At 43.5% G+C, this 22631-nt stretch overlaps 1 protein-coding gene and 1 long non-coding RNA gene across 2 annotated transcripts; both read left to right on the top strand.

The window, feature by feature from the left end:
- Positions 1-5515: 5515 nt before the first annotated feature.
- On the top strand, positions 5516-22251 carry LOC147436056 (uncharacterized). The gene is made up of 5 exons (XM_086488954.1): positions 5516-7068; positions 7150-7196; positions 17543-17642; positions 18690-18749; positions 21935-22251. The coding sequence occupies exons 1-5, from the start codon at positions 7011-7013 to the stop codon at positions 22249-22251; spliced, it is 582 nt and encodes a 193-aa protein (XP_086345080.1). The 5' UTR covers positions 5516-7010.
- Positions 7208-8906, top strand: LOC147436057 (uncharacterized). The gene is made up of 2 exons (XR_015185149.1): positions 7208-8180; positions 8377-8906. It is a non-coding gene; the product is annotated as an uncharacterized LOC147436057 (long non-coding RNA).
- Positions 22252-22631: the final 380 nt, after the last annotated feature.

Raw genomic sequence — 22631 nt, 5'->3', positions numbered from 1 at the left:
TGTATGTTTCAACTCCTCGGATAGAGCTGTTTGCTCTCGTTCTTTCCTGGCTTTCATGCGCGCCTTTCTAGCTTTCCAAGTGCTTCTCTGATTTTTCGTTTCTGAACTTTGGGCATCCGTTTTTGGCTCTTCCGTTTGTTCGTCATTCTTTGAGCTTGGGCTCGTGTCATCGCCTGAATAGGTATGATTGTTTCATTTTCTGACCCTCCACTAGAAGGTATTGTTTCTAGCATGTTCAAGGTGGTTTTTGCTCCTTTGCTCGGATTTTTAGGGCAATCGGGAATCAAATGAGAAACTCCACACTCGGTGCAATATGTGTTGACTCTAATGATTTCATCATGAGGACAGTCTCCTAGCCAATGGTCTCCACCACACTTGTAGCAGGGTCCCTTGGGTTGTTGAGGTGCTCCTTGAGCTCCCCTTTGTTGGTATGCATGTCTCTGTCCACCTATGCCTCCGTTGGCTATGAACAACAATGTTCATTCATCTAAGCTATATCTTCCTTCTCCTGCTGCCTGTGCAGCTGTTGGTGGTCCTGTACTTCCTATCATGCTCCATGGTTCTAGTATCGAGGGTTCTTCCGATGGATATTAGGCAGAGTTTTCCGATCCATTGGGATCTTCATAATATGCATGCATAGGCACCAAAGCCTTATCCTCTAATTCGGTTACGGTTGGTGTGTATCTTATACCAACTGGTCGTAATCCTGGTAGGGGTGGTTGTTGCCCCAACACCGGTTGTGGTCTTTCTACACCTACATGTCATGGTAGGTTGCCTGCTTGATACCTAGGCATCGGTGGAACTTGAGGAGAAGCTACATGAGCTTGGGGAGTGTAAGGTCTCTCTCTCACATATCCTTTGTTATAATAACATTCCTCTGTCCCATGGTTTGTCCATTTTTGTTCAATAGCACACTACTTGGGTTGCTTAGCCTGGGGTTTAGCGTAGAAGTTAATCTTTTTTAGCACTTCATCTACAAGCAACTCTTGGTTTACAGCTACTTCTCCTTTCGGTGCTGTCTTAGAAGACTTGCTTCCACTTTGTTGTGAAGATGAATCGTCGTCAAGGTCCTTGAACTCCCCCTCTTTGTAGACCGCACAATTGTCCACAAGGTAAAGAGCCTCCTTGGTCAATTCATTCAACGTCGTGCTCCTCTTCATATGTAAGTCTTTCTGGAGATCCACATTCCTTAGTCCTTGGATGGATATAAGCATAAGTCTGGACTGAGTAGGCAGTTCTTCCATAGGACAGAACTTAACATATCTTTTTAGTCTTAGGGATGCCTTCTGTACAGATTCCCCATCTTTCTGTTTGAATTTATGGATTTGTGAGACGGTATTATGAGCTATCCCCCTTTGTGAGAATTCCTCGATAAACTCGTCAAACACTTCCTCCATAGACTCAAAGTCTCTACGCTCTACAGAGTCAAACCAAGTAGCAGCGTCATCCTCTAGGGTTAGTCCAAACCCTGCAAATTGGGTAGGGAAGTCTAACACCTCTTCAGCTCTAATTACACGTACAAAGGCTGCTACATGATCTCTTGGGTCTCTGTTTCCTGTGTATTTCTTGTTTATCCATTTTTGCACTTGAGAAGGTCTAATTCTACGATGGTCTACAAACCTCATCATTGGATCTCCACGTCCTAATCGATATACCTCCTCTGGTCTTCTGTAGTAGGCTGGTTCCTCTCCCAGTAGTGCTCCTAAGACATAATTTCTAACAGTTCTTGCCAGAGATGGTTCATCTCTTCGAACTCGTTCTATGGGTGGTCCTCCAGGCTCTGTTGACCCTTGAGTCTTTGGCTTACTCTCTCCTTGATACCTTGAATAGAGTGGTGGTTCTTGCAAATCCCTTAGCCCTCATGTGGCTTGATAACCATCTCGGTTTCGGTTTTGTTCCAATGTCGCACTCTGTCGAAGCCATGCCTGCAATGATGGCTGAGTTGCTGGTTGGTTTTGATTGTTGAACGTCTGCGGTCGGGTAGAATGTGAGGCGGCGTCATAATACTCTGAAAAGGGATTCGTCGACTTGCTAGGGGTGTAGGTGGCTCTTGGCACTTCGTCTGGGGCGTATGTTGATGCTCTTGAAACTGTCGCCTTTTCTACTTCCTCTGGGAGAATACGTTGGTATTCTCACCCGCATCTATCAACAAAAACTATACCCTTCCCCATAACAGTTTCATAAGAGAATAAGTAAAGAACCTTGTCTTTGCTTAATTCGTTTAAGTATGGTTCTTTGCTGCTAAAGTAAGCGACTATACCCTCACTCTCATGCTTGTAGATTCCCACGTTCTCATTATAAGTTGGAACCCTGGTTGTTTTCTTATCATACATAAAAATAGCTCTGGGCCGATCAATGTTTGATTGTGATTCTTGAGCTTCTGAAACCATTTTCCCTTTCGCCACGTTATCTCCATATCTGTTGTAATCTTCAGGGTTACTGACTATCAGATAGTGGCTCCCCTTTTCGTCTCAGAATCTATCTTCATCATCATAGACTCGAATTATCTCTAATCTCTGAGCCGGCCTCTCTTCGATACAAATGCACTTGCGTCCTCGATAGTCAGAATAGACTAGGGCTCCCCTCGAGTTTGTTCCCTCTAAGAAGATCACAGTGAGCTTCGAATCATTCAAAGGATTTAGGGAGGTGCTTCCTCCTGGCATTGGTCCGTCATATGTGAAACCTCCTGGCTGTTGACTACCCTTCATGAAGAAAGATTTTTCTGACGAAGTATCAGTATCACTACCTTCCTCAATAATCGGTGCTAGTGGATCTAGCCTTGCCTGAGTTACACTCTCTTCTGTGGACACTAAGCTACCTTGGTCACCTGCCACCTTCTAGTCTCTAAAAATGTATCTTCCTGATCTTAAATTCATCAAACTTATCAATGAAATTTACCACAAATCCAACCACTCACCTGGCAAAGGATCAGTCTCCGCACAACTTCTTGCTTTGCTGCTGAATATACCTATACACAAGCGTTTAATTTCGGTAATTGAATCAAAGCATTTATTTGCTAGAGGTTATCTTAGTAATGATTGGTATAACTAGAGAGTTAATCTCAACCACTACTGTATTTTATACTGTGCTGATGTTCTGGATTAGGTATGCTAATCTGGAACTGCACTTCCCTCGGATGTTGCTCAATTTACGTGAAAAAGTTTCAATTCAGTCTTTGCTCCGTCAAATGGACAAACAAGGTCCAAATTCACTTCTGAAAGAAGTTCTGGAACCCTTAAGCCAAATGGAATCTCAATGTCTAAGCTCAGTCAAATTTTCTCTTCAGTAGGCCCCGATAGACATCCTACGCGTAGGATGTTTCCTGCTTTGTTTTGCCTGGAGTTTTGCACTATATATGGATTCCCCTTGATGTGCCGAGTCCACAACCGTTTTTACTTTTTGATTTGGACACCTATAAGCTGGTCAATGGATCAGAAGTCTGTTCCGACAACCTGTTTGCTGATCTTGATCAGTCTGATCAACTCCAATTTGGACCAAAATTGACTAGGAGACTTGCCTCAGGCTATACAACACCTTGCTATGTCCACAATCAGTATCTGGCTTCAATTTCTTGCTTTAGACATCCTACGCGTAGGATGTCTTTTTGGTCAGAATGGCTTCAAATTCAAAACACAGGCTCCCCTTGAGTTGCTGAACTTTGGTATGCTCAAAATTAGGTTTGGAGTGTAAAATCACCCAGAACACATCCTACGTGTAGAATGTCTTTTTGGCCTGTTTGACCCCAGACTTAATCCACAACTTCCCCTTGATGTTAGCAACCCAGTGGTATGCTTAGATTTTTGTTTGGATTTCAAAAGTCCCCAATTTTAGATGTTCTTGCCTTTTTCAGTCAAAAGTGCTAGAGTCCGCTTTGAACCCAAATTTTCTCACCCAAATGAGATGAAACCCCTCTCAGTCACTCAATATATCATGCAAATCATGTTCATACAGTCCTCATATGGTTTTGGTCTTAAAATAATGCTTTGGCACAATTTGGGTAGGATGTCTGGCAATTTCAGTCTATTTGGCCTTATCCTGTCAAGATATGGTCAATTTTCACTTTCTAGTTGAAAATAGGGTAAACCCCACCTTCTGAACACACTGGTCAACTCAAAATCCCAAAATTCCCACCAGATTAGCCTATAGACATCCTACGCGTAGGATGTCTCCTGGCTTGAAATTAAATTTTTTTTCTGACAGAAATGCTCATGATGCTCTTCAGCTCTATTAGAAACACTCACAGTAACTTTTGGACTTCACTTAGGCTTTCAAACACACTTTTGCATCTTTTTGCGTCTTTTACAAACTTGTGATGAATTTACCAAGCAAGTATACATGCATGAAGTGCTCTAGATCCTGAATCATGATGTCCTACTTACTCTACTCCTACTCATCATATGAAATGGTGATAATGGTGTTTTGGTTGCTTTCTGGCCTCTCCGGACTCTCAAGCTCTCCTCTCACCGCTTCTACCACTCCAACTCCTACTCAAGAACTCAACTAATACCTAAAACTATCTTAGTCTACCTAAATCTACCTAAGTCGAAGGATCTAGGCCAGACACACGCTTCCGAGACTCCCTCTAAGACCTAGAGAGTCCTCCACCCTCTGTTCCTATCTAAATGTAAAACGAGACTCTTGGCAAGCCAAAAATCCCTATCCTCAAGGACTAGTCTCGGTCACCTACCTAAGGTTTTCGTCCCCGGCAGCGGCGCCAATGTTGGACGGATACGCCGCGACGGACGTTAGCATAGCGAGTACTCACCTAACAAGATTTGTCAGCTAAGGACGAAGCTCGACCCGCAGGCGCGTGGAAGCAAGTATAAGGTGTCAACCTACACTCGACCGACTCCTAACTAATTCCTACAGAGGTCTCTACCCAATGTCTAAGTCACAACCTTCAAGAGTGCATAAGAGGAAACTTCCTACAACGCTTTCTAGAGCCGAACACCCATCAAACAATCTCGAAACACCACAGAACTTGAAGAAGACCCTACTAACACCAATAGGTCACTCTCCTTAAGGTCTATGAACCAAAATCCCAACCCAAAATACACGGTGCAAAATCACGTAAGATGTCTGACCGAAATTTGCAGGTCTTCGTTTTCGAAATCTAAAGTGCCTAATGTGTAGCTCTACTCAATGTGAACGCGTGGATATGCTGCAATGCAAAATCGGACAACGTATGCTCACCAAATCACCAAATGAAGCTCGTAGAAGGAGCTCGCAAAACCGGACCGTACGCGTGCAATGTATGTATCGGCACGTAGCTCTCGTCGGGGGCAACACGCTGCACTTCTCCGCATTCGATTCCGACCACCGGTGCACACGTAGCGTCAAGAAGAAGATCTCACTCTCTCTCGTACACAGTACGCTCACTCACAGACAATATATTTTTCAAAATGACAAAAGGTTTTTCATTAAGGTCAAAAAGTGGTATAAATACCTTACAATTCTCAAACCCTAAAGTTCCAAATCAACCATCTACTCAATCTAACTATCAAAACTCGGATACAATTTGGAAACTTATGTAAGCCCCAATATTTACAAGGTGAAATGTCGAGTTTTCTCAATAAATGAATAATTACAAAAAAATGATAATCTGCCGAGAAGTGAGTTTCCGTAGGGTGTGTCCAGCTTCTAACAGCGTGGGATGAAGTTGAGTAGTGCACCATTCACACCTCCTGCATACCTTGGATTGTATGTGCTCGCTTTTCATCTCTGTTGTTAGAGCTACTGACTCGTTCATTAGTTGGCTTCCACCCCATAGGCAGCATGGCCAAGCCGGAACGTCTCCTCTCCTGGTTGTCCGCGGAACGCCAGTCAACTGCCAATTAAACAAGAAAAGTAGAGCATCCATTGGGTGTATGAATGAGGTTCTCCATTGGCGTAGATACCCATTGGTCCAACATGGAAAATGGTTCAACGTGCTAGGCAATCCCTCTTTGAAGACCAAACTTCTCACTAGTTGTGCAAGAGAATGAGAAGTGAAATTTAGAGAGGGTTCAGAACGCCCAAAACAAAGAACGTTGAAGGGGCGTTTTGAAAAAGGCATTCGCTAAGAGTGAAGCTTGCCATATATGAGCCCCCAGCCCACCACAGTCACCAACACCCCCTTACCCTTGGAACAGAAGCTGCTTCTAATAGTCTGTTGGCTATAGCGCAGTATTTGTTTGTTTCAGTAAGGGCATGGTCACATGAGGCTTAGTTTTTCGTAAGCCTGGACCAGTTCTGACCATGGCAAGTATGGATCCTCAGAGGGTGAACGTAGAGAGGTAGACGGGAGCAGCTAGAGAGAGAACGGTTGCACTGACCGACAACTAATCGGGATAGTTTTCAAACTATTTCTTTTCGGGCATAGTTACATAACTGAATTAGTGAAAGCCTATGAAAAGCTGCTTGTGTCAGAGCTGGTCGAGCGGTGTTACTGAAAACTAAGCCTTGCGTGCCCATAGCCTAAGCTGGGCGTCAAGGTGTGAACGAGAGCAGGTTGGAAAAGGAAGCGAGTAGTCTGAACGCACCCTTACATGGCTTGGTGTGATGTGAATGTGTGACTGCACTGCAGTTCACGCGCGGGCGTTGTGGTGCTCCCTGGACCCTGAATCGGCAAGGCTGGCCGCTGGAGGCTAAAAGACCTGATCGAGGAGGGTACAAACAAAAAGCGATGGAAGGGTACATTGATTGGGTGGTTTGGAGGTAGCAGCAGATGCCCTTCCTGCCATATGGTGACAATGCCAATGGGCCATCATCATCATCATCTTCCTCATCAAGCCTCACTTCATTAACCAACCCTAATAAGGCGCCCCTCCCTGTCCTGCACAGATGTAGTTGGCATTTACCACCACCTTTCTCTCCCCCGGGCCCCGCAGCTCTCTCTCTCTCTCTCTCTCTCTCTCTCTCAGCTAGCCTTGCCCCTCTGTTGACTATGGCGGGGTCCATGCTGATGCCTCCTTCCAGCGACTCATCACTTCGTTCCGCATTGTAAAGACCTCCGCCAGCGCAGCTCGTCCATGGCGTGCTTTCTGCTTTTAACACTCCTGCTACTCTCTTCGTGGGTTGTTTGTCAAGGTGAGCTTTCTCGTGCATATTCTTCCTCTCTGCTGTGCGAAGCTCCGCAGCTGAGCTTATGAAAGGCTTTTGGGGCTGCAGCAGGGAAGGAGGAAAGTGGCATTGTTGCGGGAGAGCTTCCAGAGCAAGTAGGCTCTCTCTCTCTCTCTCTCTCTCTCTCTCTCACACACACACACACACACACACACACACACACACACACACATGCCTGGAGGCACTCATGCACACCCCTTGCAAAGCTCCCATTTTCTGCTTTCTCTCTCGTAATCAACATAAACACTTCCATCAGTACGCCAACCGGCAAATAAACAAACACAGACGCACATAAACTGTTACACACACACACACACACACACACACACACACACACACAGCGTCTTCCTGTGGTTTTGGTTTGCATGGCCACGAGGTTGACCTACTGCTGATCGATTACTACTTTCCCGGTAGCTGTCTTCCTTCACCATTTCTTTCTTCTTTATTATTCGCTCTACTTTTCTTATTATCACGATGCGAATCTACATCACTTGAGTGGAAGAGCCACAGTGAAAGTAGAGAGAGAGAGAGAGAGAGAGAGAGAGAGAGAGAGAGAGAGAGAGAGAGAGAGAGAGCGCAATGCTTGTAGGGGAGAATCAGGCATTGTCTATTTTCTTATTTGCCATCACCTACCAAGTCCAAACCCATATTCAGTGCGCGTGTCGTCCAATCGCTCACCCATTTGTAGCACCCATGTGTGGACGTCCATATTAGCAATTCATGTATCTGTGGAGCAATTCTCAGGACTTGTGTCTTCCCTTGGGATGCAATAATGTGTACAAAGTGGTTGTTAGCTATTGCACTTTATTGGTGCAAGACATGACATCTGTGAGCATGTGGTGGTTAGCTTTCTCAGGGGTCATGTTGGTGCAAGACATGGTAGCTGTGAGCAAGGGACTTGTGCTAAGGCTGAAGTTAAACTGTCATTTGTCTAGTAAATTCGTGAAATTGGTACAGAAGAGCATCACTTTAGTCTTGATTTATATCAAATGATACCATGGTTGTTGAATATGCAAAGGAAATGGTCCTGTTAATGAGCTTTTAACAGCAGCATTCGTTCATTGCCAGGTTTTGGCACGGTAGGTAGTGGCACTGCACGAGTCTACAGAGACTCCCAATGTGGTTGAAGGGATGAACTGGTTTATAGCAGCATGCATTTTTAGTGGACACAGCAAGGAGTGAGGGACACCACTTAATTGGAAGTTGTTATCTGCTTAGTATGCAGGGAGTAGGTCGGTAACTGCAAAATGACTTTTTGCTCTGTTTTGGCTACAGAATTACATCCATTCCATGGGTATATTGTGATTGCAAGTAAGGTGTTTTGGGATTGATGGGAGGACATGGGGTGCGAGGAAGCTACTGCATTTTATGGGCTTGTTGGCCCCTTATTTTATTCCTTGGGTACTTACTTATGGTGTTACGATGGTCAGTTTGCTCAACTGGGTGGAGTTCATTAGTGTTTGATTCAATGGAAATGACCAATGCTTCTGAAGCTACAAGTTCTATGCAGGCTGTTTTGTGGGGGTGGTTCTTGCTAGTAAGTTTTTAGCTTCGTGGGGTTTGAAAGGGAGAGATCCGCCATGATAAGAAATGTCGTTTGCTGTCCAGGAAGAGCCATGTGGTCTTAAGAGGGCTAGATTTTACCCTGTTCTATTAGTCGAGGGTCATCTCTCAGGATTTCGAAGTGAAGGGATCAGGTGTACCTAGGGCTTATTGTCCCACTTTAAAACCCTTTTGAAAATCTTGTTCTTCCTTAGTATGAGCTGTGAGCCTTGCAATGAAGCATGTGGTTTCTTTTGGCTCAATTGTGTGGAGTCTGGAGTGTGTTTTTAAAGTGTCATCTTGTGAACTTCATTATCTCTTTGCTCGATTACATATGCAGGCCAGATTGTTATGAATGCTTGATGAGGGCTGGAAAGTGATAAGTATCTACGTGACCCTCTTTGTTAAGGAGTTTTATCTTTGACTGGCCCCCTTGGGAAGTAAGAATTGCTTACTATACGTTATGACATGGAACCAAGCTGTACAAGATACACTCAAATGCTTACACAACACCTAAGCACCGGGTTGACGTCTTGGTTGGAGTCCATCAACTGTCGAGTCTCGCCTAAGCACGGGGTTGATTATCCACATTCGAAAGTGAGAGAGTGCGGAGACTTTTGAACAACAAACATCCACATATCTCATGAGAAATTATCAAGCATGAAGTAGCACTTTGAACCACCAAGCGGATAGACTTCCACAGGTTTAAGAAGATCAACATGGACAAGTTCAACAATATGGGAGCCATGATAAGTGGCCTCCTCTTGGTAAAGAGTCCCTTTGCTGTTTTGATAGATAAAGAGCAAATATGATGAGGCTTGCACAACTCAAGTAAGCCAATAACCATACCCTTTGAAACAAGGTGTTGTTGAGCAATAGTAGGGATATGAACAAGACAAGAATTCATACTACCAATATTTCTGATGATAAGTGTACGCCGGGACAAAATAATTGGTGCAAATGTGACTCTTGTAGCTGTAAACATGAAGAGAGTGTGCATTGAAATCAACCGCCTTCGATAATTGTGAGCCATAACAAAGTCTTCGATAATTGCGAACTTGAGTAAGGAGGTTGGTTCCTTCTATCAACCACTCTAATGACTAGCATTTAGTTAGGCGCAAAGACTATTACAACTGGCTTAAGGGATTAAGAAGAAAATTGACGTTTTTAGGCACTTGTAGCATATTTTTTGAGACTGGATTTCCAAGAGGGTTTGATCTTCACTAATATTTATGATGAAAGAGTAATTAATTGGGCTTCATAATGTAAGATAGTGGGAGGCATGTCAGAGAAAGCCCCATTGTCACTTATTCACTCGCTCTTGGGCACAATCTCTAGCTTGTGTAGGACGTGTGATTTCCATGAGAGATGACTCACAAGGAGGGAGAGACTGTAACAAATTGTTGACATGTCAAAGCTTAAAGAATGGAGCCGACTTACAAATGCTGGCCGAAGGGCCTAAACCCTAAGAAGAACAAGTTACAGAAGAAGTCCTACCAACTTATGGGGACCCCCGTCCGATAAGGCCCCAAGTGACGTAAAGGATTGAAATAAAGCAGGACCCGCAAACATGCAAAAACTGATGACGTGGCAGATTTGCAAAAATTGCACTGACATGATGACGTGGCAGGTTGAACGGATTTCCGTGATTTACGTTGGCAGCTTTTTTTTTTGCTTTTCGACCAGATGCTTTTAAGTTTGAAGGCTTTTTACTATAAACTGCTTTTTAGGCCAAGGGCCTTTAAATATGAGGTTAGGGCTAATTCTCTGGCATGCTTCTGGGAGAAGGTGCAAAGTGTGGAGTACCGGCTTGTACTTTGATGATGCAATATAAAGAAAGACCGAAAGGGGTGCCAAGGTTTGGGGCCAATACTCTCTGGGGTGGAATTTCGCCACTCCGTGTCGCGTGTCGTCTCTCTCTTTCGCTAAGAGTTTGTTCAAACTGTTCTTTTCTATTGACACGTGGTGCCCGCCTTGTGACAGCGGTATCAGAGCATCAGGCGTGTGCTTTTCTGAAAGCATACCGGTCTTATAAAAGAGCAGATAGAGCTATTGGAATTTTTATTCAAGGTATCTTCGCCCTCCAACCCGGACTTATTAGCCACTCCCACCCTTACTTCATCGCGCATCGGGCGTGCTCCCGTCTTCCCCGCAGTGTTTACAGGGCATAAGCCAATTAAGAACCCAATACTTGGAATTCATGGATTCAACAGAATATTTGCAGTTCCTGCTCAACGATCTCCACGACATTCTTTCGCGGCATCCTCAACAGAATCTTCCGATGCTGCAAAGTTTTCAACAATTTTTGAACTACATGTTACCCCCTCAGATGTCCTAGGTGGTACCTCCTCCTCCGGCACCGGAAAGCACGAGAGCTTCCAATCGGCAACCTTCTCAGTTGTCTGTTTCAATCGAGGGAATCTTTAGGAATATGGTGCAGCCATCTGACCCTGATGGAGTGCGACCGCCTTTGTCACCGCCATTGCCCCCACCTCCACCACCACCATCGCCACCAGGCTACAATGGTTGGAGCCCATATGGATACCCTTATTATCCATACCCGGGATATGTGCCTAACCAACCTAAAGATTTCAAAGATGGTGGCACGACAGTCAAATATTTCACTTTTTCCGGGGTGAAAGATCGCAAGAAAGCATTGCAGTTCCTACAACAATTCGACAACATCTATGCTTTGGGGAACTATACAGAAGAATCCAAGATTTCTCGAGCAACGGGATTTCTTAAAGATAATGCTATGTAATGGTGGAGTTCAATCGCGACATAACAACATGCTCCAAGGACCTGGCAAGCTTTCAAGACAGTTTTTGCACGTAGTTACATGACTTCGATGTTTGAAGTCCGGATTTTGGCAGAGTGGGGCAACTTGAAAATGCTTGCCATTGAAACCATGGACGAATATAACCAAAGGTTTGTTGACGTGTACCTTCCGGTGTCCTTCTTTAGATCTGTTCCCTTGGAGGCCAAGTGCGAGCGATACACCATTGGACTACCATCACCATTGCAGGAATATTGTCTATCCAAGCAAGTCTCTACCATGCAAGAACTTATGGACCATGCCGCGGTCGGCTACAAACTGATGAAGGGAAAGCTAGAGTTTACCTTAGAAGAATCTCCGGCTACTAACCACAACTCTCGGCAACAACAAACAAATTCTCGAGTCTCGTGAAAGTCAACCACAAAGGCCTTGTTTGACACCTCAACAACGAGACACCTTACTACAAGAAGGTCGATGTTTTGGATGCTTTCAAACAGGACATAACTATTTTGGTTGTCCCCAACGCACTGAAAGACCTGCGGAGCCGACTCCCGCGTCGATGGTCGACAGAAACCTAGGACCATCTCTAGCCAAACGAGCTAAATCGGCCATTGGATTAGTACCTGACATCTATGGCATACGCCTTGAAACTACAAATGATTTGTGTCGAGCATATGGCAAAGTCAACGGTTTGAAAGCCCTAATTTTCTTTGACCCAAGAGCTACAGAGAACTTTATCCATCCACAATTCTTGAAGCAGAAGGTGGAGAAATTGAAGCTAAGCTAGCCACAGGGCTAACTCAGAAAGTGGTACCACTCTTTGGTGCTCTCCCAGTGACTATCCAAGATTATCATGGAAAAGCCGATTTCCACATTATGAAAGTTGGGCAATTGTGAGGCATGCCTTGGCATGACAAGAATGATGCGACTCTCCAAGTTCGGAACCGAACCATCACCGTGATGCAGAAGGGCAAGCCAGTCGTCCTCAAAGTTCGATTGTCTGAACAAAACCCTGAATGAACTCTCTAGTTGTTCTATAGTTAGATACTTTTGAACTTTGTTTGAGAAAGTATTGTTTGTAATTTGTTTGAAATGGATAGTATCTATTTTGAACCTGTCTTGGTGCCGATTTGAATTGTTTGACTCTGGTTTTAATACTGGTTTCAATGATTGGTCTTTTACTCCCGGGTGGGTTAGTGAGAAAAGATGTTTGAGAATGCTTGTTCATACTCATGGCCCGGACCCTTGTGGTTATTTGCGGGGGGAGTATTGAATGATTGAAAAGTGTTGTTTTTACTCATGGCCTGGACCCTTATGGTTATTTACGGGGGGAGTATTGTTGTTTTTACTCATGGCCCGGACCCTTGTGGTTATTTATGGGGGGAGTATTGTTGTTGTTACTCATGGCCCGGACCTGCATGGTTATTTACGGGGGGAGTATTAAGAAGTCTGAGCAGTGGTTACTCTCAGCATCTCCAAACGACGCAGGCTGCGGTCTGGGGGGCATTTGGTTGTAAAAGGCCTCTATATATCATAGCCTGGACCTTTTGACCTTTTTAGATTATTTGCGGGAGGAGTGATGAGAGAGTCGTTGAACAGCTCATGGCTCGGACCTAGATGGTTATTTGCGGGGGGAGTGTTCATCGGCCGCTTTATGTTTCTATGTCTTGTAACATGCATATGTGAGCATTTGTGTTGCATTGTGATGTGCCAATTACTGAATATTCCTAATTGGATGAGATTACCTGGGTATGTAATGTTTTAGTGCATCAAGACACTCGTGGAAGATCAGTACTGTTTGGGTGTGATGGCTATATTTTACTATTCCGGAATATCAAGAGTTCCAATTTGGACGAAAGGAGAAGCTAACTCCTTGATCAGAAGAGCAGAAAGGAGAAGCTAACTCCTTGATCTAAACAACCGAAAGGAGAAGCTAACTCCTTGATCAAAAGAGCAGAAAGGAGAAGCTAACTCCTTAATAAAAAGAGCAAACTGATTATCCCTCGGAAATTTTTGAGCTAACTTGAGTTGTTTTGCAGATATGCTGTAATCGCGGACGATTACTCTCTTTCAAGAAGGGGAGATGTAACAAATTGCTGACGTGTCAAAGCCTAAAGAATGGAGCCAACTTAAAAATGTTGACCGAAGGGCCTAAACCCTAAGAAGAACAAGTAACAGAAGAAGTCCTACCAACCTATGGGGACCCCGTCCGATGGGGCCCCAAGTGACATAAAGGATTAAAATAAAGTAGGACCCGCACACACACAAAAACTGATGACGTGGCAGATTTTTGAAAATTGCGCTAACATGATGACGTGGCAGGCTGTACGGATTTTCGTGATTTACGTTGGCAGCTTTTTGGCTTTGCTTTTGGACCAGATGCTTTTAAGTTTGAAGGCTTTTTAGGCCAAGGGCCTTTAAATATGAGGTTAGGGCTCATTCTCTGGCATGCTTTTGGGAGAAGGTGCAGAGTCTGGAGTACTGGCTTGTACTTTGATGATGCAATATAAAGAATTACCGAAAGGGGCGTCAAGGTTTAGGGCCAATACTCTCTGGGGTGGAATTCCGCCACTCCGTGTCGCATGTCTCTTTCAGTTCAGTTGTAAATGAAGTGCTAAAAGTCTGTTCAATCTGTTCTTTTCTATTGGCACGTGCTGTCCGCTTTGTGACAGAGACGGAGAAGTACGACAAAAAAGCTATCTTTGTTGTACTTTCTTCTTTGGTCTTCTCTTTGCCTTTCTTGTGGTTGGTGTCTGTGGCTTTGCCATTGTGAGATCATGGCTCTTTGGAATCTCTGTCAGGTTTAGAAATTTTGATGGATTTAGATTCCTTCATAAATTAAACTCTTCAACTTCATTGTTTCCTTTATTTGGGGCAACAAGAGAATCTGTGGACATGCCCATTTGATTAGAATTTGTCAAAAGTTTGTATAAATGATTCTCACACATATATGATTGGTGTTGTTACACTTGCCCGGGCATTCAAAAACACCAAGCCTCCCCTGTTACATAGCGCATGCATTCTGGAGGCTAGTTAGTTACCCGGAACGGGAACGGGGAACGGCAACATGCATGAAATGCCATTCCCTGTTCCGAATACTCACGTGTGAAACACGGAACGGGAATCCGGAAGGGGGGAGTTGCATTAGTACCCAGCCTAGGTATTTATCTGTATGTGAAGCACCCCTTAGAAGTGAGTCTGTTAACTCATTAGTAAGTGACATTAGAAATGGTGGATTTTTTTTTGACATTGCCCGACTCAGCTTTAATTCCATATGTAAGTGACCCTAGGGGTCTCTTCTCAAGCGTAAGACTAGTACCTATAATACAAGCACCAACAACACCTTAGTGTTTTTGCTAGCAGTACCACCATCAACATCCGTGGCGTTTTTCCATCAGCATACTCAGCCCACCAACGTTCTTAGTCTACGTAGTAGATTTGCATTGCCGTCAATTTTCAGCCCTAGCACTTTTAGAAGTTGCAGATTTCAGCCATAGTCCCAACGTTTGTTAGTTTTCAGCCCATTTTCGACGTTGGACATAACAAATCAGCCCATAACCTCCTTGAGCTTGCAGATCCCATTTAGCATCCGTAGCGTTTTGCATTTTCAGCCCTTAGCCTTGCAAGACCCAAGCAACGACAGAAAGATTCCATCAACATCTCAACATCTAGGACCATCGTATCAGCATTTGTGAAACGTGTAAGGTGTAGCGGAAGTGAATGTTGATAGTGCTCAAGATGAGTGCTCTGAACTGTGCTCAAGGGTTCCTTTTACTTACGGAAGGGAGAGCCTTCTGTTCTTAGAGAGAGAGTGCAAGTGATGATTACAAAGTGAATACTACTGTGAATGAAAGTGCTGAGAGAGAGAGAGAGAGATATGACACTAGACGGTTCTCAAACCCCCCTCCAAGGGCCTCCCTCTCTATGGTGAGAGAGGTCTATGCTATAGATATCACAAATCTAGTACTATGGTCTAGATGTTGTGGACTTGATGATGACAATGTCGACGACGATGTTGACGACAACGGTGAATACTATGACGATGACAATTGCACTACCCTCTCTTGCACAGAACAAGCATTTCATCATATAGGTATTTGTCCCGCGCGAACCACCTCTTAAGTCATTTATTCAATAAGTGACTTGAGCCATTTATTCCAGGCTTGTGGGGGACTGCCTTTTGTCTGCTCGACCCAGCATTTGGTGGGTATAAAGGGCAGCCCATGGCCAGCGTTTCCAGCAGGAAGCAGAAAGAGGACAAGTCCAGCGTTTCCTCTCAATTCTCCTTAGCATTTTTCAGCCAGGAAACAGCCAGCGTTTTTGGATATTGAGCCTCAGATAGCCAGCGTTTTCGCATCCTCAGCTTTGCATACAGTGGTGGTTGTAGATCAGCTGTAGAATCATCGACAGTTGCAGATTGTAGCAGAGCATCTAGCGTTTTCAGATTTCAGCATTGACGCCATCGCCAATCGTCGCCATTGTTGTTGTCATTGTCATCGCCGTCATCAACCTTGTCATCATCATCGTTGACACAATACCCCAAAGTACCCACATGACCAACATGATCTCGTCGCCGACCTCCCCGTCTTTGACATAGCACCGCATGACCTTGTTGACGACCTCTCCGTCTTCGACATAGTATCCATTAGCATCAGCATCTTGTAGTGGCATTTGTGCAAGAATAAAGAAAGTACTTGCTCTGGCAACAAAGCAAGAGGGCCCTTGAGGGTTGGGACCCAACATCCTTGTGTCATCTCTTTCCTCTCTTTTGTCTCTCTTTCTTTCAATTCAGTTCAGTCTTTCAATTGAAGTAAAGTGTCCCTTGTACTTGTGCGGAGTACTAGATCCGAGCTAAATCCATAATCTGAGCTAAATCCATAAACACTTCCGCTGCACCTGACAGGTTTCTTGTCATAACAACAAACGATTGATGCTCTGATACATTATGACGATAACGGGAGGTATCACATGCCAACTGAAAAGAGCTGACCTAGGGCAGTTTTTGTGATTTGCAGCTTGTCTGTACAATGCCATGCCAGCAAAGCTTTTTGGCAATATGTGGGCGTCCGTGAAGGGTGCTACGTCAGCATAAATTGCGTAGGTTTTTTTTCAGCTTCATTCTCCGCTCGGTTTTTGTCTTGTCCATGGTTGGTTGGTCTTAATGTCCTAACCCTGTAGGGGTCATGCCATGCCACCAACTTGTGACAAACCAATTGTTGCACGATCCAAAAGCTCTTGCCAAAGAACACTCTTATAAGATTGAAGCTGGCTAGAAAAGTAGAAACAAACCATCTCCCCCCCCCCGGGCACATTCAGGAGATGTACTGAAACCACTATCTGAGTCCTCTTCGCCTACTCCCCTTCTCCTCGGCCATTACTATAGGAGGTCCCTTGAGCTAGGGAACTGTCGCTAGATTTTCGACTTGGTTTGCTTGATGTTTGCCTGTATTGCTCTCCTCTCTTGGATAGGCTTCTGCTACAGCTTGCTTAACCCTTCTCCGGGTGGCTTCTTCCTCTAATCCTCATCATTAGCTGTTCGGTTTGCCTCTCCTCTTGGTGATCCCTGCTTGACCGAGATTTGGGCTTCTTTGAATGATGACTTGCTTGTGGAAGGTGGTGCAAACATTGTTTTTTGTGCCTTTGTGTAATGCAGCAGTTCTTTTTTTCTTACAAGGAAACAGAGATTGATCAGTGGCATCTTAGGACACGTTCCCTCTCATAAGTTTGTGCTTCAAGGCACACTCACTGCATCTGTTGGTTTCATCAACCTAACTGTGTCCTGTTGTCCCCAATGGTGGTTTAAGGGTATTGTGCTATATTGCTTTGTGTTCTTGTGTTCTTGTTTGGTTCGTCTAGTTTGAATGAGATTGCACTGAGAATTCAAGTGTAAGCCAATGTGAAGTTGATCTCATAGAACTATCAAAGTCAAGGTCACTAATTGAAAATAGTTGTTTGGGATTGCAGAATATAGTGGGTTTGATCAAAAGAAGAATTGTGGTAATTTGTCTATGTAATAACGCTATCATTTTGAATGCCGCTGTGCGGCCCTAACATGAACAGGGAAAAGTTTTTCAATTTTAGAACAGGCTGCATGACAAAAGGATCGTCTCTTTTTTGTTTCAGCTCAGAAATGCAGTTCACAAAGCATCCCCTGATGAGGATTTTCACAACCTGATGGCCAATGAGACCGATTGGGAGATGTTCCCACATTCAGATTTGGGAAGTCAGTTTTACAACAACACCAGGAGGACTCTGGGAAGTTTTCAAGTGTGTGCGCTATGTACTTGCTGCGGTGGACGCAGAAGGTTTTGCATACCAACTGCTTGTTGCTACACCATAAAATGTGGATCTCCTAACAGGCCTTTTGGACTTTGCTCATTTACACCCATGTCTTGCAACTGCCTGAGTTGTCACTTGTGACCTGCGTTTATCTTTGCTCACACCTGTTTTCCACGAGGCAAAGAAACAGGTATACAGAGGTACTCACTTGGCAAAGTACCAGCATTGTGTGAAGTCATTTGTGCTGACTTTTTTATTATTCCTCTTACATGTAGCTCTACTTTATAGTAAATTTGTATAGAGTGGACTTGTTTTTTAATGTCCAGGTAAGGCCAAAAGTGGATTTTGTAGCCCTTGTTTGGTCATTAGACATCAGCCTCTTTCATGCTTCCGATGAGTTTTGCTATTATGACTATAATGGCTCATGTGGCCATCCTTCTTCCCTTTTTCTAATTTTGAGGTGCAATTAAAATTTGAAATGAAAGATGCTGCTGGGTATGGATCCTCCAACCGTACACATCCTGACACCCACCTTAATGACTAGGTTACGACACCGTTGGCTTCTTCCCTTCTCAAATTGGGAAAGCTGATGTTTATTTTTTTTGTAGTGGCGTTCAGTGCTCAATCCTGGCTAGATTTCTAGCTCAGCTTGAAGAAATTCTGGTAAAATTTTACAAGTTTTAGTGTAAACACTGGCAAATGCTTCAAATTTCAACCTACAAAGTGGGAGAGTAAGTATGCCCTTTTTACCTCTGGTTATGGAAAATGTTTTCGGCAAACTGTTGTATTTTTGAAGATTTTAGCAATGACAAGGGGCAATGTTACCTTTCTTTCAATGAAAAGGTTTGGGATCAATCTCGCTATGCCATCAGGGTTCCAACCCAGGTCTACCTATAGAGCACGTCAGTGGGGTGCAGGGGGAAAACCTCTAGTCAGCTGTAATGCACTGGTCCTAGGATTGGGTTTTGATTTGTGAAATAAGAAATTGCAGTCTGGAAAGATGGAGACCTTTTCATAGCTCTAGTAACCTGGAAACTTTTGCAGGAAACTTGTAAGTCATGATTAACCCAATTAATCAATGTGAAACTCACTTTGGCATTCCAAAGCCCAAAAATGGATGAGAGCGGATCCATTTTACAAACTAAGAATCAAAGAAGATTCAATGTCTTCACATGCGAAGGTGAGTCTACAAGCACAGAAAAGGGTAGAATATTCAATTGTATGCTTGAAATGCCAATATGGCAGTGGAAAAAGCGATTTTTGGTCGCTTTTGCTCTGAAGTGACTAGAGATTGTGCATGGCAATGGTTTGGTTGACATGTATGCCGAGACCTGTCTGGCAAAGCTTTGATCGATATATGCGGTGTTCAGCAATGCCTGGGTCAATATCCATGCAAAATATGGTAAAGTTCAGAGAGCATTAAATGTACTGCGGACCTTTGCATTCGGGACGGCATTTCTTGGAGTATATTGAATACGAGATTATGCCCGACATGGCAAGGTGTAGTGCTTTGCCATGCTTTGACAGATATGCATGCAAATTTGTTGTGCTCCAGCAATGCTTTGGCTGATATCTATGCAGAATAAGGTATACTTTAAAGAGCGCTGTAACACAAAAAGATTTAGATTTTTTCTCATGTAGGAAGATGGAGTCTTCGCCAATGTTTTTCATACAATGCATAACATCATGAGCTTCTGTTCGAGATGCATTGCATACCTAGCTAGGTACGATTGGGGGCAGGGGACCGCCGGCCCGGCCATTGTTGGATTTGGCGGTCCCCTGCCCCAATCGTACCTAGCTAGGTATGTGGTGCCTCCCTTACAGAAGCTCATGATGTTGAGGTAAGTCACAATTGTGAGAATTTGTCCAAAACTTCTTGTGTGTATAAGTGCTTGGGGAGGTTATTGTCCGGGACGGTGTCAATTGGAGTACATATTGATTAATAGACCTGCTTCCCAAAATTAGACAGACATACCACACATACTACATACTATTGAGTGTGGTATATGCACAACATAGCTGTGGTAGGGAAGCTTTGAGCTAAGATGTTGGGCTTAGCAATGCTTTAGGACGATATGTAAGTAGAAAATGGTGGGCTAAGGCCGCCCACTTAAAGAAAATTTAAGCAATGTGAAAGTAGGAAGGAAAGCGAAAAAAATAGTGCAGCCACATCATGGAGTAGCGTTTATGTGGAATTTGAGGTAATCCTCAACTGAAATCCGTTTGAGTTTGCAAAATTAAAAGGGGAGAGAAGTTTCTATATTTTGCAAAAATAGAAGGTCGGGGAAAACTTAACCGCCCGCCCCCCAAACTGTTTTCCTCCTCCTCCTCTCTCTCTCTCTCTCTCTCTCTCTCTCTCCCCCCGCAATACGCGCCCCTCGTTCCTGTGTCGAAGGCTCTCTTTCTCCCTCTCTCACACAGAGCAACGATGGAGAACGGGAGGAGCCTCTCTCTCTCTCTCTCTCTGGCGCGCGCGCGCACAGGCGTGCAAAATATCGACGGTTGGTTGTTTGTCGCGTGTTGACGCGCGCATGGTGGTGCCATCGATTGTTGCTGGACCATGACGACGAGTGGAAGCACTTAAAAAGGGCCACGATAGTGGTGCTTTTTTAATATATTGAACTTTAATATTAACCTCATGGTCTGCAACTACAAGTAATGAAAATGAGTCAACCCGCCTTAGACAATACAGACCATGAGGTTAATATTAAAGTTCAATATATTTAATTATATAATTAAAGAAAAATTGAGGAGCTTTTAAAAGGTGACGGCGAGCTGAGTTAAAGAGAATAGAGCGCAAGAGTGGTCATGCCGAGAAGAAAGAGGTCGCTAGGCGGCACTAAGAAGGAGAAAGTCTTTAGCAGAATAGGGCGCTTCAATAACTAAGCACACATTGATGCATGCAGAAATATGGATAACCACGTCATTAAGAAACGTTTTCGCGGTGCATGCTAAATTGGGCATTGAACTCTATTAAGAGCATTGACAAAAAGCTAATTTTGGGGAGATTTTTTAGCGAGCATCAGGGAGGGAAGATTTTGGGGGAGTTTTTTGCTCTTGTTGGAGTTGAATTTAGCTTCTTTACGCTCTTAGTAGAAGAAGAAGTACGCAGAAGAAGGGAAAGCCGGCTAGTAAGCTAGTGAAAGAGAAACCCTAAGGTGTTTTTGTGATTGCGTGAGAGCACATAGTGTCTGCAAATGATTTGGAAGGCAAAAGAAACAACAAAAATCAAGTTCAAAGCAGCTCCTGAAGTTGGGCGAGAAGAGCAAGGGAAGGGAATTGAAGCGGCTAAAATCAAGGGGAAGAGCAAGAAGCGGGAGAAAGGAGGATTACGTCTTCACCCGCGCTCTCCTTTGCTAGCACCTCGGTGTTCGTACTTTCGCTCACGATCTTGACATGGTTAAGAGCACACCTTACCATTTGTAGTCAGTTTTTGTATTTAGATTTTGAATTCAAAAAGTTCTTTCAATTTAAGATTTTCAAGCTGGCTTTTGCACCATAATCTCTTGAGTTGTGTGTCTTTCTCTCGTCTTTTTTCCACAATGAGTAGCCCGGTGTTGATCGGGCTCACATCCTGAATACAAAATCCCGAACATCTTTGGTGAACCCTATGTGAAGCGAGCTGGGGTGAAAAAATTATGCTTGAGAAGATGTCTATGTTGCAAGTAGAGATGATGTAGTAGATGTTAAAGCAATTTGTTACCTTCATGCAACAATAGGAGGTTACTCACTATCACTCGTTTGGAAAGCACAAATTTTGAAGCGAGGCAATCTGCAATTGATGAAATAAGTGGTTTTGAAGAGCAAGACATAATAATTTTTTTTAAAGAGAGTCTGCAATAGCAAAAAAGGAGTATGATGAGCTAGAAAGCTTGAAGCAACAGATGATGTAACATTTAGCTCTTGAAAATGCTAAGCGCTTTCAGTTTTTGGCATAGTAGTATCATTGCTATGATCCAAAAGGATATCTCGAATACTATGAAGAGAAATTGAAATTGCATGGAGTATCAAAGGTAAATTACAATTTAAGATTTGATAGATTTGTGATTCCAAAATTTGTTGGGTGACTTCAAGAGCTTTATCAGCAATACATTCACAGTTGGATGAAGTTTAAGCTAGCTGTTATCCAAGAACATTGGGATCCGAACACGGATGACGATGAATTAAATTGTATCGATGTGCCTACCTATGTAGATGTTTGCAAATAAATTCGAGCTAAGCTTGAAGCTATTGTAGATGAATATTTTCTTGAGAACGATAGAGTATTACATGCTGAAGATGATGAAGAAGTTGTAAATGTTATTTATGCGAAGCTTGGAATTTCAAATTCTATGTATTTAGCTCTACCAATGGATGAAATTGGCGATTTACAGGGTCTAAAAGTACATGAGGATTTACATGTCTTGGATGTAGCAAAGCATATATCTGATGAAGTTGAAGATTTACATGGATTGGTTGTACGAGAGTATATGTCAGATGAACCTCCACAGAGAGACGAGTATACAACAAAGGAGCAAAAGGAGAGAAGTCTAGCACTACTGCTAGACAAGTAATCTTTCTAAAGAGAGAAGCATGCAAGCGTATGATTGCAACCATATCTTTGAGGTGCATGCTAGATCTTGTGCTAATGTAGTGAAATGGTATCTGATAAAGAGTGAAAAGAATGGGGAGGTTTTTACAAAATCGATGATCGCTATGCATGTTACAGGTGATGATACTTTTTTTGATAATTGTATGGAGAATTCACATGTTTCTTTGGACCAAGATATAGAAACTTTATACAATTCTTTGTTGATTTAAAAAGATTTAGAGCTTGTTGCTCTTTTGGATGATGCTTTTTGTGGGTTTTGTGTTTCATATGAGGAGGACGTCTGAGGTTTGAGACAACTTAAAGCAACGAGAAGAGGTAGATGATGGAAAAATTATGCAGATA

This window comes from Adiantum capillus-veneris, chromosome 18 (assembly GCF_014529385.1).
Source record: "Adiantum capillus-veneris isolate H3 chromosome 18, ASM1452938v2, whole genome shotgun sequence".
NCBI lineage: Eukaryota > Viridiplantae > Streptophyta > Polypodiopsida > Polypodiales > Pteridaceae > Adiantum > Adiantum capillus-veneris.
Note: the sequence above shows the minus strand (reverse complement) of the source record. Positions and strands in the feature narration are given on the sequence as shown.

What these genes read in the sequence shown, in the direction of transcription:
- LOC147436056 (XM_086488954.1), top strand. Translation starts at nt 7,011, where the DNA reads ATGGCGTGCTTTCTGCTTTTAACACTCCTGCTACTCTCTTCGTGGGTT. An exon ending in TTCGTGGGTTGTTTGTCAAG is followed by an intron (nt 7,069 to 7,149) that starts GTGAGCTTTCTC and finishes TTGGGGCTGCAG; the next exon opens with CAGGGAAGGAGGAAAGTGGC. An exon ending in GAAACTTTTGCAGGAAACTT is followed by an intron (nt 18,750 to 21,934) that starts GTAAGTCATGAT and finishes AAGCTATTGTAG; the next exon opens with ATGAATATTTTCTTGAGAAC.